The sequence below is a fragment of the Xenopus tropicalis genome, chromosome 3 (genome assembly GCF_000004195.4).
Source record: "Xenopus tropicalis strain Nigerian chromosome 3, UCB_Xtro_10.0, whole genome shotgun sequence".
Taxonomy (NCBI): Eukaryota; Metazoa; Chordata; class Amphibia; order Anura; family Pipidae; genus Xenopus; species Xenopus tropicalis.
This window is the reverse complement of record NC_030679.2, coordinates 137378192-137395325: the sequence shown is the minus strand read 5'-3', so window position 1 is coordinate 137395325 and position 17134 is coordinate 137378192. Positions and strand designations below refer to the sequence as shown.

General features: G+C 42.9%; 1 protein-coding gene across 2 annotated transcripts in view; it reads left to right on the top strand.

Annotated features, from left to right (window-relative positions):
• The window catches only part of LOC108646195, a 64040-nt gene that overhangs the window by 36008 nt on the left and 10898 nt on the right, over nucleotides 1-17134 (top strand). The window contains exons 5-7 of one of the 2 annotated variants that reach the window (XM_031899381.1): nucleotides 6210-6476; nucleotides 7497-7763; nucleotides 10053-10319. In XM_031899381.1, coding sequence (XP_031755241.1) covers nucleotides 6210-6476; nucleotides 7497-7763; nucleotides 10053-10319 — 801 coding nt within the window. Of the gene's footprint in view, nucleotides 1-6209; nucleotides 6477-7496; nucleotides 7764-10052; nucleotides 10320-14977; nucleotides 15739-17134 lie in introns of those variants that run through there. The other variant, XM_018092533.2, reaches the window with a different exon arrangement.

The following is a 17134-nucleotide window of genomic DNA, read 5'->3' as shown; positions in this document are numbered from 1 at the left end:
GGCCCGTGTAGGGGCACAAACGATGGCTCTGCCCGACCGACATCTGGTCTGAAATCGGGCAGAAATCGATCAGGCAGGTTAAAAAATTTAGTCGGATCGGGGACTGCATCGGGCAAAGAACCGAATTAGCCTGAATTCCCCCGATGTCGCCCCCCCGTAGGTGGGTATATTGGGAGAAGATCCGCTCGCTTGGCGACCTCGCCAGGCGAGCGGATTTTAACGTGTATGGCCACCTTAAGTCCATTATAAGGATCCACACAAGTCCGTAATTATAACATCCAGATCATATACACAAGCTGACCTTATTACTAATAACATAAAGTAGTACAAGTAACATTCCAATAATAAAGAGAAACAATCACTGTGTTATTCTCATACTGCACCATAATGCCATTACTCAGACAAATATACCAGTGGGGCAGTTAGCGTTACCTTACTGTCTGTAATCCCCAACCAGCGCCGGGTTATCTGTTAAAAGAAAGTGAATGGAACACTATTCACAATACCTGCCTCCTGATTTGTGTTACAGAATGTTTTTGCTCAAAGAAATGTTTGAAATGCTGATTTTGTGGGGTACACTAGTAGAATAAATGGGGTGAGCTCCCCAGCCAAAACATGTTTGAGGGCAGTCTCCGTTTCCCTTTCCCCAGTCTGTACCCTGCCATCGCTGGGAAGCCGATACAATAAAGTCTGTGATTGGTTCATCACATTACTGTGCCAGATGTCTGTGTTACACAGCAAGGGCCGCTTATCCATCTTCCCTGTGATAGGCTCCTCCAGTCATGGGTGGCCCAGTTACACGTTGATTAAATGAATAGGAAAATATAATCTATTCCAGACACATCAGGGTAAAATGCCCATTCTTGTGCCAGAAAAATAAAATGACAGCCATATCCATGATCCAATCAGAAGGGCAGTGTGTGCCCAAACTTGCAATCAATGAATGATATAATCATAAGCTCCCTGTTATTTCCTTTTCCCCCCAGAGCCTGCAAATATCATCCTCACTCTCTCTAATACTGAAGTGCTATTGGGTGAAACCATAAGAGCCTCCTGCGTGTTAACCAATGAGCATCCAGATCAATACAGTGTAGTGATTGGTTTAAATGGGGAAGACGTCTGTGAAGACCCAAAGTGGGACTGTAATGTGACTGTTAAGGAAACATCCCCTGTGGCAAATGTTACCTGTAAAGCTTTCCATAAACGGAATCGGGGATAACGTATGTAACGCAGCAATCTGTCCCTGTGATTGGTAAGTACTGATTAAAGGGGAACTACAGACAAATACACATATTCACCAACAGAAAGGAAATTAAATTCTAAGCAACTTTCCAATATTCATGATTTCAGCATTATCAAAGTTATTTGTTGGTGTAATTGCTGTTGGAAGCAGGATCTTTCTGGCCAATGTTCCTTCTAAGCTATGAGCCTGTGGGCACACACAACCTTGAGGCCAGGGCACACATCCAATTGTGTGTGAAAACCAACACTTTTGTATTGATTCTGATCTGAGCCCACACAAGCTCTAAATGTGCGTAAAATAGATTTTTTTGTGCACATTCCCACAATGCTTTGCATGTTCAGTGACCCTTAATACAGATGCAAGTAATATTGCTCAGTACATTTGTGTAACCCTATTTTGGCTACTGTTGTACTTTTATCACACAATCACCTGCGTGTGGCGCTACAGGAGCCCTGAGCCCCCACTTATTATGGGGGACAGGTATGATATGAATGAATGGCGTGCCTCCACCCAGGGCAGGTATAGGTAGAACTATATTTCTCCTCCTTAGGAAACTCTATGAGGTCTTCCTTGGACCCGGACTCCCAGCACTCCCGGTACCTTGCCCCCCCCTTGGGGTAGCTGCTTACCAGGCAGTTAAGGATCCTCAATATACAAACAGCCAAGACACCGGTTATGATGATGAACCAGATGAACTTGTTTATTGTTGATGCAGGCAGAACTTTCAGAGGATGTCACACAGACAGCTCTAGTCACTCTCTCTCTCTTTGGGCTACCCCCTGTAATCCCGCCGAATGATCCCACCTAGGAACTCACCCCGGTCCACGCGTAGGGTCCCTTCACTGGGAACACTCCCAGGTGCTGACTTGGCTCCCCTTACTACACACTACAGGTCCTGAACTCCAGCCATGAATGCTGGGGGGTCTTAACCCCTCTCTCTCCTGTTGGGGCTATCACTGCCCGTTCTCTCTAGCCTGCCTGTCACTCCTAGAGTGACCTATTACAGTACCTCCTGTACTGAACACTATCCTGTTGTACACCTCCTTACAGAGGCAGTCCCAGGACTAAGACCTTCACAAAATGGGTGTCATCCCTTTTTATATTGCAGCACACTGCCACCTAGTGATTGCTGTTAGAATTACAGGGAAACTCCCTTTTCACACACAAACAGCTAGGACCACCTTTAGGTGTCCAAATCCATAAGGCCACCCTCTGGTGTATGTCTAAAGGGGAACTCATCCTGAAGGGGCCAAATTCTTTTGGGTCCCTACATTTGCAATCAACATTATTTTTTTTCTAGTTTTCAAGATGTCAGCTGTTTTAAAACTGTTTAAAACTTTTTCTTGTTCTGGTCAGAAAATAGAGTTAGTGAGCAGAGAAAAGGCATCTGAGGTTTATCTGTTTAGTTCTCAGTAGAACAACTTGAGTAGACTTTCATTTTTGCCGGAAATTCATTTTCAGCCGATTGCTACCAGTTAGAGAATTGGAGTAGTACAGGAGTAGGTTAGTGGAGAGCCTACGGGAGCTGTAGTGGGACAGATTGGGAGAAGCTCATACACTGTGGGGCAGATTTACTAATCCACGAACGGTCCGAAGGCGTTCAAATGCGTTTTTTTCGTAATGATCGGTATTTTTGTGGCTTTTTCGCCGCCGTCACGACTTTTTCAAATGTTCCGCGACTTTTTCGTCGATGTCGCGATTTTTTTTTTTCCGTGACTTTTTTGTTGCCGTCGCGACGGCGACGAAATAGTCGCGCAAAATACGATAAAGTCGCGGCGGCGATGAAAAAGTCGCAACAAATATGAACAAGTCGCGACGGCGACGAAAAGACGGCGAAATTTTTGTTTCCAATCCGAATTTTTTGCCTTTCGTGATTTGGATTCGTGGATTAGTAAATCTCCCCCTGTATGTTAGACACGACAGAGTAACGGGGGGAAAGGGTTAATAGGAGGGGAGGCCCCTAATGACACTCTGTGACAGTGGCACTGGGGGTGCCTGTAGGGGGAACACGAGGATGAAGTGTGTGGGGATCCTGGGTAGAAGTGTTTATATAACTGATATACTCCAAGTGGGGCTCCCAGTGCCCCAGTCTGTACCCTCGTAGCATACAGAAAGTTCACAGCTCCATTAAATGAATAGGAAAATATCATCTATTCCAGACACATCAGGGTAAAATGCCCAATCTTGTGCCAGAAAAATGGAATGACAGCCATATCCATGATCCAATCAGAAGGGCAGTGTGTGCCCAAACTGGAGATCAATGAATGATATAATCATAAGCTCCCTGTTATTTTCTTTCCCCCCCCCCCCCCAGAGCCTGCAAATATCAACCTCACTCTCTCTAATACTGAAGTGCTATTGGGTGAAACCATAAGAGTCTCCTGCGTGCTAACCAATGAGCATCCAGATCAATACAGTGTAGTGATTGGTTTAAATGGGGAAGACGTCTGTGAAGACCCAAAGTGGGACTGTAATGTGACTGTTAAGGGAACATCCCCTGTGGCAAATGTTACCTGTAAAGCTTTCCATAAACGGAATCAGGGGATAACGTATGTAACGCAGCAATGTGTCCCTGTGATTGGTAAGTACTTATTAAAGGGGAACTATAGACAAACACAAACATTACATATACATGAATTCAGCATTATCAATGATTTCAAAGTTATTTGTAAATGTAATTGCTGTTGAAAGCAGGATCATTCTGCTATAATTTGCACTGCTCGAGCAGGATAAATGAACAACTGAAAGATTGTAGCAGCAGACAGCTCTCCTCCAGCCAAGAACCCTCATTCCCACAATTCCTTGCATGTTACATGATCCTTTTTTCAGAGTAATGGAAAATTGCTTTGTACATTTTGCAAAAAAACATTATTTTTTTCTAGTTTTCAAGATGTTAGCTGTTTTAAAAATTCTAATATAATGGATTTGAAACAACATTGCCACCTACTGGCCATTTTAGTAAATTCTATGAGCAAAGGAAAGTCTTGTAATGCTGTTCTGTTTAGAAAATAGTGAGCAGTGGTGTAACAACAATGGCGGGGGGAGCGGGGAGTAGGTATCTGTGCACGCCGGGACTCTGTGCAGATTTTCGTGCGGAGGGACCCAGCACACACAAATGCCTACCCACCGCCCCTCCCCCACCGCTCACACCACCCCTCCCCCACCGCTCATAAGTACATGTGTGCCCGCTGCAAACTATCAAACTTTTCCTTGACAAGAGCAGCTATAGAAGAAGCCGACCCCGAGTTTCCGCCCACCCCCCCCCAAGGCCATGGGTTCTGCTTTCTCTATAGTACCGCCACTGTTAGTGAGCAGAGACAAGTCATGTGATGCTGTTCTGCTTAGAAAATAAAGTTTGTGAGCAGAGAAAAGTCATCTGAGGATTTTCTGATAAGTTCTAAACATGACCCGGATTTCCTTTTCATTAGATTGGAGCCAGTTGGCTAAAATAATACACAGATTATTTACCTTTTCCAAGGTACCTATTACCTAAAAATTAATTGCAAGCTAAATGAGCCCACACTCCAGATGCCCTCAGATCAGTTCTGCCCCCAATAAGGGGTAATTATATCTTAGTTGGGATCAAGTACAGGTACTGTTTTATTATTACAGAGAAAAGGGAATCATTTAACCATTAAATAAACCCAATAGGGCTGTTCTGCCCCCAATAAGGGGTAATTATATCTTAGTTGGGATCAAGTACAGGTACTGTTTTATTATTACAGAGAAAAGGGAATCATTTAACCATTAAATAAACCCAATAGGGCTGTTCTGCCCCCAATAAGGGGTAATTATATCTTAGTTGGGATCAAGTACAGGTACTGTTTTATTATTACAGAGAAAAGGGAATCATTTAACCATTAAATAAACCCAATAGGACTGTTCTGCCCCCAATAAGGGGTAATTATATCTTAGTTGGGATCAAGTACAGGTACTGTTTTATTATTACAGAGAAAAAGGGAATCATTTAACCATGAAATAAACCCAATAGGGCTGTTCTGCCCCCAATAAGGGGTAATTATATCTTAGTTGGGATCAAGTACAGGTACTGTTTTATTATTACAGAGAAAAGGGAATCATTTAACCATTAAATAAACCCAATAGGGCTGTTCTGCCCCCAATAAGGGGTAATTATATCTTAGTTGGGATCAAGTACAGGTACTGTTTTATTATTACAGAGAAAAGGGAATCATTTAACCATTAAATAAACCCAATAGGGCTGTTCTGCCCCCAATAAGGGGTAATTATATCTTAGTTGGGATCAAGTACAGGTACTGTTTTATTATTACAGAGAAAAGGGAATCATTTAACCATGAAATAAACCCAATAGGGCTGTTCTGCCCCCAATAAGGGGTAATTATATCTTAGTTGGGATCAAGTACAGGTACTGTTTTATTATTACAGAGAAAAGGGAATCATTTAACCATTAAATAAACCCAATAGGGCTGTTCTGCCCCCAATAAGGGGTAATTATATCTTAGTTGGGATCAAATACAAAGCACTGTTTTATTTTTACAGAGAAAAAAAGAAATCAATTTAAAAAATCGGAATTATTTGATTAAAATGGAGTCTATGGGAGACATGCTTTTCTGTAATTTGGAGCTTTCTGGATATCGGGTTTCTGGATAATGGATCCCATACCTGTACCATAATGCGATTACCCAAACAAATATACCAGTGGGGCAGTTAGCGTTACCTTACTGTGTGTAATCCCCAACCAGCGCCGGGTTATCATTAAAAGAAAGAAAGTGAATGGAACACTATTCACAAAAACCAAGACAAACTCCAATTTTTATTTAACCCCTTAGGGAACAAGGTTTCAGGTTCCCAAATCCAGTAAGCTTCTGAGCCGAGACATTTTCTCTTTACAGACAGCCCCACTGTGAGGGGAATCTTCTCCAATACCTTGAGCTCAATGAATGATGAATTAATCATAAGCTCCCTGTTATTTTCTTTTCCCCCCCAGAGCCTGCAAATATCAACCTCACTCTCTCTAATACTGAAGTGCGATTGGGTGAAACCATAAGAGCCTCCTGCGTGTTAACCAATGAGCATCCAGATCAATACAGTGTAGTGATTGGTTTAAATGGGGAAGACGTCTGTGAAGACCCAAAGTGGGACTGTAATGTGACTGTTAAGGGAACATCCCCTGTGGCAAATGTTACCTGTAAAGCTTTCCATAAACGGAATCAGGGGATAACGTATGTAACGCAGCAATCTGTCCCTGTGATTGGTAAGTACTTATTACAGATAATTCGGCAGCTTATCGGCCCGTGTAGGGGCACAAACGATGGCTCTGCCCGACCGACATCTGGTCTGAAATCGGGCAGAAATCGATCAGGCAGGTTAAAAAATTTAGTCGGATCGGGGACTGCATCGGGCAAAGAACCGAATTAGCCTGAATTCCCCCAATACCACCCACCCGTAGGTGGGTATATTGGGAGAAGATCCGCTCGCTTGGCGACCTCGCCAGGCGAGCGGATTTTAACGTGTATGGCCACCTTAAGTCCATTATAAGGATCCACACAAGTCCGTAATTATAACATCCAGATGATATACACAAGCTGACCTTATTACTAATAACATAAAGTAGTACAAGTAACATTCCAATAATAAAGAGAAATAATCACTGTGTTATTCTCATACTGCACCATAATGCCATTACTCAGACAAATATACCAGTGGGGCAGTTAGCGTTACCTTACTGTCTGTAATCCCCAACCAGCGCCGGGTTATCTGTTAAAAGAAAGTGAATGGAACACTATTCACAATACCTGCCTCCTGATTTGTGTTACAGAATGTTTTTGCTCAAAGAAATGTTTGAAATGCTGATTTTGTGGGGTACACTAGTAGAATAAATGGGGTGAGCTCCCCAGCCAAAACATGTTTGAGGGCAGTCTCCGTTTCCCTTTCCCCAGTCTGTACCCTGCCATCGCTGGGAAGCCAATACAATAAAGTCTGTGATTGGTTCATCACATTACTGTGCCAGATGTCTGTGTTACACAGCAAGGGCCGCTTATCCATCTTCCCTGTGATAGGCTCCTCCAGTCATGGGTGGCCCAGTTACACGTTGATTAAATGAATAGGAAAATATAATCTATTCCAGACACATCAGGGTAAAATGCCCATTCTTGTGCCAGAAAAATAAAATGACAGCCATATCCATGATCCAATCAGAAGGGCAGTGTGTGCCAAACTTGCAATCAATGAATGATATAATCATAAGATCCCTGTTATTTTCTTTTCCCCCCAGAGCCTGCAAATATCAGTCTCACTCTCTCTAATACTGAAGTGCTATTGGGTGAAACCATAAGAGTCTCCTGTGCGCTAACCAATGAGCATCCAGATCAATACAGTGTAGTGATTGGTTTAAATGGGGAAGACGTCTGTGAAGACCCAAAGTGGGACTGTAATGTGACTGTTAAGGAAACATCCCCTGTGGCAAATGTTACCTGTAAAGCTTTCCATAAACGGAATCAGGGGATAACGTATGTAACGCAGCAATCTGTCCCTGTGATTGGTAAGTACTGATTAAAGGGGAACTATAGACAAACACACATATTCACCAACAGAAAGGAAATTAAATTCTAAGCAACTTTCCAATATTCATGATTTCAGCATTATCAAAGTTATTTGTTGGTGTAATTGCTGTTGGAAGCAGGATCTTTCTGGCCAATGTTCCTTCTAAGCTATGAGCCTGTGGGCACACACAACCTTGAGGCCAGGGCACACATCCAATTGTGTGTGAAAACCAACACTTTTGTATTGAGTCTGATCTGAGCCCACACAAGCTCTAAATGTGCGTAAAATAGAATTGTTTGTGCACATTCCCACAATGCTTTGCATGTTCAGTGACCCTTAATACAGATGCAAGTAATATTGCTCAGTACATTTGTGTAACCCTATTTTGGCTACTGTTGTACTTTTATCACACAATCACCTGCGTGTGGCGCTACAGGAGCCCTGAGCCCCCGCTTATTATGGGGGACAGGTATGATATAAATGAATGGCGTGCCTCCACCCAGGGTAGGTATAGGTAGAACTATATGTCTCCTTTCTGGGAAAACTCTATGAGGTCCTCCTTGGACCCGGACTCCCAGCACTCCCGGTACCTTGCCCCCCCCTTGGGGTAGCTGCTTACCAGGCAGTTAAGGATCCTCAATATACAAACAGCCAAGACACCGGTTATGATGATGAACCAGATGAACTTGTTTATTGTTGATGCAGGCAAAACTTTCAGGGGATGTCACACAGACGGCTCAAGTCACACTCTCTCTCTGGGCTACCCCCGGTACTCCCGCCGGATGATCCCACCTAGGAACTCACCCCGGTCCACGCGTAGGGCCCCTTCACTGGGAACACTCCCAGGTGCTGACTTGGCTCCCCTTACTACACACTACAGGACCTGAAATCCAGCCATAAATGCTGGGGGGGCTTAACCCCTCTCTCTCCTGTTGGGGCTATCACTGCCCGTTCTCTCTAGCCTGCCTGTAACTCCTAGAGTGACCTGTTACAGTATCTCCTGTACTAGAACACAAGCTTGTTGTACACCTACTTACAGAGGCAGTCCCAGGACTAAGACCTTCACGAAATGGGTGTCATCCCTTTTTATATTGCAGCACACTGCCACCTAGTGGTTGCTGCTGAACAACAGGGAAACTCCCTTTTAGCACATAAACAGCTAGGACCACCTTTAGGTGTCCAAATCACATAAGGCCACCCTCTGGTGCCTGTCTAAAGGGGAACTCATCCTGAAGGGGTCCCTACATTTGCAATCAACATTATTTTTTTTTCTAGTTTTCAAGATGTCAGCTGTTTTAAAACTGTTTAAAACTTTTTCTTGTTCTGGTCAGAAAATAGAGTTAGTGAGCAGAGAAAAGGCATCTGAGGTTTATCTGTTTAGTTCTCAGTAGAACAACTTGAGTAGACTTTCATTTTTGCAGGAAATTCATTTTCTGCCGATTGCCACCAGTTAGAGAATTGGAGTAGTACAGGAGTAGGTTAGTGGAGAGCCTACGGGAGCTGTAGTGGGACAGATTGGGAGAAGCTCATACACTGTGGGGCAGATTTACTAATCCACGAATGGTCCGAAGGTGTTCAAATGCGTTTTTTTCGTAATGATTGGTATTTTTGTGGCTTTTTCGCCGCCGTCACGACTTTTTCAAATGTTCCGCGACTTTTTCGTCGATGTCGCGACTTTTTTGTATATTTTCCGTGACTTTTTTGTTGCCGTTGCGACGGCGACGAAATAGTCGCGCAAAATACGATAAAGTCGCGGCGGCGATGAAAAAGTCGCAACAAATATGAACAAGTCGCGACGGCGACGAAAAGACGGCGAAATTTCCGTTTCCAATCCGAATTTTTTGCCTTTCGTGATTTGGATTCGTGGATTAGTAAATCTCCCCCTGTATGTTGGACACGACAGAGTAACGGGGGGAAAGGGTTAATAGGAGGGGAGGCCCCTAATGACACTCTGTGACAGTGGCACTGGGGGTGCCTGTAGGGGGAACACGAGGATGAAGTGTGTGGGGATCCTGGGTAGAAGTGTTTATATAACTGATATACTCTAAGTGGGGCTCCCAGTGCCCCAGTCTGTACCCTCGTAGCATACAGAAAGTTCACAGCTCCATTAAATGAATAGGAAAATATCATCTATTCCAGACACATCAGGGTAAAATGCCCATTCTTGTGCCAGAAAAATGGAATGACAGCCATATCCATGATCCAATCAGAAGGGCAGTGTGTGCCCAAACTGGAGATAAATGAATGATATAATCATAAGCTCCCTGTTATTTTCTTTCCCCCCCAGAGCCTGCAAATATCAACCTCACTCTCTCTAATACTGAAGTGCTATTGGGTGAAACCATAAGAGTCTCCTGCGTGCTAACCAATGAGCATCCAGATCAATACAGTGTAGTGATTGGTTTAAATGGGGAAGACGTCTGTGAAGACCCAAAGTGGGACTGTAATGTGACTGTTAAGGGAACATCCCCTGTGGCAAATGTTACCTGTAAAGCTTTCCATAAACGGAATCAGAGGATAACGTATGTAACGCAGCAATCTGTCCCTGTGATTGGTAAGTACTTATTAAAGGGGAACTATAGACAAATGCAAAAATTTCATATATATATATAAAGTCGCATTGTCAATGATTTCAGACTTATTTGTAAATGCAATTGCTGTTGAAAGTGATATCATTCTGGCCGTTGCTATAATTTGAACTGTGCAAGCAGGATAAGTGAACAACTGCAACAATGCACAGCAGCCAGAGGCAGCTCTCCTCCAGCCAAGGACCCTGCTTCCCACAATGCCTTGCATGTTTTGTGTTCCTTAATTCAGATTAATGTAAAATCGTTCAGTACTTTTGCAGTTAACATCATTTTTTTTTCTAGTTTTCAAGATGTTAGCTGTTTTACAAATTCTAATATAATGAATTTGAAACAACATTGCCACCTGCTGGTCATGTCAATGAATTCCATGAGAAAAGGAAAGTCTTGTGATGCTGTTCTGGTCAGAAAATAAAGTTAGTGAGCAGAGAAAAGTCATCAGAGGTTCTGATAAGTTCTAAAAACAACAACATGACTAGACTTTCCTATTTGAAGGGATCAAGTACAGGTACTGTTTTATTATTACAGAGAAAAGGGAATCATTTAACCATGAAATAAACCCAATAGGGCTGTTCTGCCCCCAATAAGGGGTAATTATATCTTAGTTGGGATCAAGTACAGGTACTGTTTTATTATTACAAGAAAAGGGAATCATTTAACCATTAAATAAACCCAATAGGGCTGTTCTGCCCCCAATAAGGGGTAATTATATCTTAGTTGGGATCAAGTACAAGGTACTGTTTTATTATTACAGAGAAAAGGGAATCATTTAACCATTAAATAAACCCAATAGGGCTGTTCTGCCCCAATAAGGGGTAATTATATCTTAGTTGGGATCAAGTACAGGTACTGTTTTATTATTACAGAGAAAAGGGAATCATTTAACCATTAAATAAACCCAATAGGGCTGTTCTGCCCCCAATAAGGGGTAATTATATCTAAGTTGGGATCAAGTACAGGTACTGTTTTATTATTACAGAGAAAAGGGAATCATTTAACCATGAAATAAACCCAATAGGGCTGTTCTGCCCCCAATAAGGGGTAATTATATCTTAGTTGGGATCAAGTACAGGTACTGTTTTATTATTACAGAGAAAAGGGAATCATTTAACCATGAAATAAACCCAATAGGGCTGTTCTGCCCCAATAAGGGGTAATTATATCTTAGTTGGGATCAAGTACAGGTACTGTTTTATTATTACAGAGAAAAGGGAATCATTTAACCATGAAATAAACCCAATAGGGCTGTTCTGCCCCCAATAAGGGGTAATTATATCTTAGTTGGGATCAAGTACAGGTACTGTTTTATTATTACAGAGAAAAGGGAATCATTTAACCATGAAATAAACCCAATAGGGCTGTTCTGCCCCCAATAAGGGGTAATTATATCTTAGTTGGGATCAAGTACAGGTACTGTTTTATTATTACAGAGAAAAGGAAATCAGGTTAAAAAATCTGAATTATTTGATTAAAATGAAGTCTATGGGAGACAGGCTTTCCGTAATTAGGAGATTTCTGGATACTGGGTTTCCGGATAAGGGATCCCTTACCTGTACTTGCAATATACTCCAGCTCTCCTAATTTCCCTGTGCATCAGCATGCAGTGGAGGTTACTTCTTTTCCCTTTGATATTTACGTTAGGTAACTGAGGGTTAGAACTAAGGTTATTATTAGGCTGTTTTCTTTTTCTGTTAAGACTCGGCAAGTAAAGAGATTGGTACTAGCTCACTTTTCTTTTTCCTCCAGAGTCTGCAAAAATAAATTTCACTCTCTCTGATACTGAAGTGCTATTGGGTGAAACCATAAGAGTCTCCTGCGTGCTAACCAATGAGCAATCAGATCAATACAGTGTAGTGATTGGTTTAAATGGGGAAGACGTCTGTGAAGACCCAAAGTGGGACTGTAATGTGACTGTTAAGGAAACATCCCCTGTGGCAAATGTTACCTGTAAAGCTTTCCATAAACTGAATCAGACGATAATTTATTCATCGCAGCAATTGATCACTGTGATTGGTAAGTACTTATTACCAACATCTTCCATCAAGAAACCACGGTTTCCTCAATGCTTTGTATGTTCTGTTGCCCTCAGTTTAAATTAATGTAAAATTGCTCAGTACCTTCGAAATCAACATTATTTTGTTCTAGTTTATAAGATGTTAGCTGTTCTAAAAAAAACTTCTAATAGAATGAATATGAAACAACATTGCCACCTGCTGGTCATTTCGGCCAACTGTAGGCTAAAAATGCATTTCCTTAGAGAAGGAAAGTCTTGTGATGCTCTTCTGCTCAGAAAATAAAGTTAGTGAGCAGAGAAAAGTCATCTGAGGTTTTTCTGATAAGTTCTAACATGAACAATATCACTAGAGTTTCCTTTTCCCAGGAAATTGATTTTCAGTCGATTGTAGCCAGTTGCCTGAAATAACCAGCAGGTGGTGCTGTTTTTTTTTTTTTTTCATATTCATTATATTAGTTTAAAATATAAAATAAAAATAAATATAAATTACAAAATCGCAAAAGTGTTTTACAATAATAAGGTCCTCTCTTCTAGAGCTTGGCTGCCAGTCTGTAGCATTGCCCTCCCTGTTAAGAAGAGGGGAAGCTGTAAAAGGGTGGAGGGTTGAACTTGATGCCAATTTAGGCCAAATTTGGTGGTGGATACATATACTGTTAAGACTATCATGTCACCCTGACCTAACCTCCCTCACCCAGACACTGGCAGTAACAGGCTTATTACCTTGAAACCTAACTTAGCCACTCCAGTTAAATTATGGAATTGGAATTAATGCAATTAATTGCACCAAAACCCCTCTGAAGTGGCGGAGAAGGGAGCATGAGTGGGGGGCCAGGGTAGAATAGTGCAGCTAGTGGGGTAGGTCAAGTCAAAGTGCTCCAATTCAGATCCATGTTGGCATCACTAACATTCTCATATGTAACATTTGGCTTGACCGAATACAAAGAAGGCCTCAACCAAAAAGGGGTGAAACCCTCTGCTTCTAGGGGGTGTCATGTGGTCCTGTTCGCCTCCAGATGTGACTGTAAATCCAGTAGGGGTGCCACAATCTCTCCAATACCTCCTACATGGAGAAACCGATCACAAGTAGGTTCCTACTCACAAACAGGAGGGCAGTTCTGGTTTGAGGGGGTGGAGTTAGGAGGGATGAGTACAGTAGGGGAAGACAATGTAGGGAGCACTATACTCATTCTCCTCTCTTACCCTGCTGTTCCTCTACTGACCTACTTATCTGTCCCCCTTGTTCCTTGTGAATCTAAAATAATGAATGTATTTCCTTTGCAGATAGAAAAACACCTGCCCACATATATATTGTGGCCATAGCACCCATGGTATTGATTGCAGCAGAGATAGCGGTACTTCTGTGGAAATGGAAAGGCAAAAGGGCTTCTTACAACGTGGCCCAGGAAACCACACCATCAGGGCCCCCCAATGAAAAACAAACTCAACAACCAGTTGAAGACGAGAAAGGGTATCAGTTTAGAAGTATGTACAGGTATTTACCTTTGTACTAAGGAAAGGGAATTCCACACTGTGACCCTATTGATTCTGAAGAGAGGATCAACTTTGGGGAATGTTATACTCAGTGGTTGCTAGGTTCAGTCCACCTATACTGGAAATAGTCAGCAGGGGGCAGCAAATAATTCAAAGGTGACCCACCCCATTAACGGCAGCTCCATCAGGGAATCCCACAGGGTTACACATAGATCATTTTACAAGTGTATAATGTAATGTACAGTAATTTATAGAGCAATTCCAAGGAAACAAGTTGGGGGGGGGGGGGCTCATTTCTGTATGTGTGCCCTGTACATATGGCTGGGTGTCTGCTGTTACATTCTGTATTTTTATTCTTATTAAACATTTCTGTGTGTCACAGAGCTACACTCGCTCCCCTTGAGTTTATGTGTTATTCCTACTGCTTATAGCACTCATGGTACAGTCAGAAATGTATTCCAGTTTTTGTAAATGTCATTTTATTTTCAGTTAAATGACAGATTTTCTTTTAAAATCCTATGTTTATCACAGGGCCGTGTATTATCTAATCAGTAGCATAACTATACAGGGAGCAGGGGGCCTAAGGGGCAGGGGGGCCTGGACTGCCGGGTCTGCTTCCTCTATAGCTTTAGTGAACCCCCCTCTACCTGAGAGCTAGCGGGCTGGAAGGGGGGGGTGTGGGAGGGGGACATAGGGGAGGGGTGGGAGGGGGACATAGGGGAGGGGTGGGAGGGGGATGTAAGGGAGGGATGTGAGGGGAGTTGGTATAAGAGGAGTGGGTGGAGAGTAGGGATGTGAGTGGTGGGCGGGGAGGAGGGATGTGATGGGTGCAAAATGGAAGGGGTGGGCGGGTAAGGCTTGCATTGTGTGCTGGGCCCCTCCTAAGATTTTTTTTGTGTGGGGGGGGGCCTGGCACAACCACTGTATCAAATGGGGAAGTGTTTTTAACTTACACTATAATAAGATCTTCTATAGTGTATGGGACTTCCAGTTATGGGGCCTGAGAGAGGGGGGGGGGGGAACTCTAGGTGCCACCGCCCAGCTTGTTTTTTTTTTTTTTAAATTTTTTTATTTGTGTTTTTTTTTTTTTTAATTATATCACTTTGTTCAGCAGCTCTCCAGTTGGGAAGTTTTTAGCAGCTATCTGGTTGCTAGTGTCCAAATTACCTTAGCAACCAAGGAGTTGTTTAAATGAAATCCATTGTAATAAGCTGAATTTACTCATGAAAGCAGAAGTGAAACCAGAGTAGAGTGGCGATTTTTATATAGACTGTTAGTTCAGCAATACAGACAGTTAGTTCAGCAATACAGACAGTTAGTTCAGCAATACAGACAGTTAGTTCAGCGATACAGACAGTTAGTTCAGCAATACAGACTGTTAGTTCAGCGATACAGACTGTTAGTTCAGCGATACAGACTGTTAGTTCAGCAATACAGACTGTTAGTTCAGCGATACAGACTGTTAGTTCAGCGATACAGACCGTTAGTTCAGCAATACAGACTGTTAGTTCAGCAATACAGACCGTTAGTTCAGCAATACAGACTGTTAGTTCAGCAATACAGACTGTTAGTTCAGCAATACAGGAGACCATATAAAAAGCTGAGGAGGATGAAGGGACTGTGACAAAAGGAAGTTACAGTTGATCAGGAACCACAAGGCACAAAATGAGACCACAGCGGAAAGGGTGGGTCACCGTGGTAAGTAAAAAAGAAAGTGAGGAGACCCATAGACACAGAGTGAGCAAGCACCCCGTGTTACTAGCACCCCAGATCCACCATTCTTTTACTTCAGTGGTTATTCAGTACCAGACAACTCAGCATGGCCCTGGGGATGCCCCGGCTCTCCCTTGTCACATTCTGCATGTTTGGGATCTACTGTGCAGGTAAGTGGTTGTTTAATTTACTTTATTCTCCGGGTTTACTCTATTTAACCTGCAATGAGACAGAAGGAGAAGGGAAGGAGGGCAGGGCTCATCTAAACCACCTACAAATATCACTTTATAATGTGGCAGGTTATATAAAGTTTGAACACATTTCTGGGGTTTTTGGGGTCTTGTTTTATGTGTAATTACAGTTTTGCTAATGAAGATGAAGTGAGAAGCTGTGGGTACTGGCACGCCAAACAGATAATTGACTGAGAGGCAGTGGGTACTAGCACCCTAAACAGATTACAGAGTGAGAGGCTGTGGGTACTGGCACCCCAAACAGATTACAGTGTGAGAGGCCGTGGGTACTGGCACCCCAAACAGATTACAGAGTGAGAGGCTGTGGGTACTGGCACCCCAAACAGATTAAAGTGTGAGAGGCTGTGGGTACTGGCACCCCAAACAGATTACAGTGTGAGAGGCTGTGGGTACTGGCACCCCAAACAGATTACAGAGTGAGAGGCTGTGGGTACTGGCACCCCAAACAGATTACAGAGTGAGAGGCTGTGGGTACTGGCACCCCAAACAGATTACAGAGTGAGAGCCTGTGGGTACTGGCACCCCAAACAGATTACAGTGTGAGAGGCTGTGGATACTGGCACCCCAAACAGATTACAGAGTGAGAGGCTGTGGGTACTGGCACCCCAAACAGATTACAGAGTGAGAGCCTGTGGGTACTGGCACCCCAAACAGATTACAGTGTGAGAGGCTGTGGATACTGGCACCCCAAACAGATTATAAAGTGTTAAAGATGAAACTATTGGATAGGCCAGTTTGATTGTAGCTACATTTATTCGTACGAAGGTAGTTAACAGTTTCTAAGCTGATACTTTCTATTTTCACAAGACATGTCATATTACAATTCTGAAACACTCTTATCAATAGTTAGCTCTGTTATCTCTAAAAGCAGAACAGGCAAAGTTGCCCAGTTGGCCAACACGCCCTTGGGGCCCCTTGTTACAAGCTCGATGACTCATAGTTTTTAACAGAACAACAATTTAAGCATATTTCAAACCCTGCTATATATTAAATGATTTGAACAAGATGGAGTACAGAAAACAAGATGGTTTCTGTTTTCTTTCACAAAAGTGAGAGGCTGTGGGTACTGTCACCTGAAACAGATTATAAAGTGAGAGGCTGTGGGTGCTGGCAGCCCAAACAGATTATAGAGTGTGAGGCTGTGGGTACTGGCACCCCAAAAAGATAACAGAATGAGAGGCTGTGGGTACTTACACCCCAAACAGATAATAGAGTGAGAGGCTGTGGGTACTGGCACCCCAAACAGATTATAGAGTGAGAGGGTGTGGGTACTGGCACCCCAAACAGATTATAAAGAGGGAGGCTGTGGGTACTG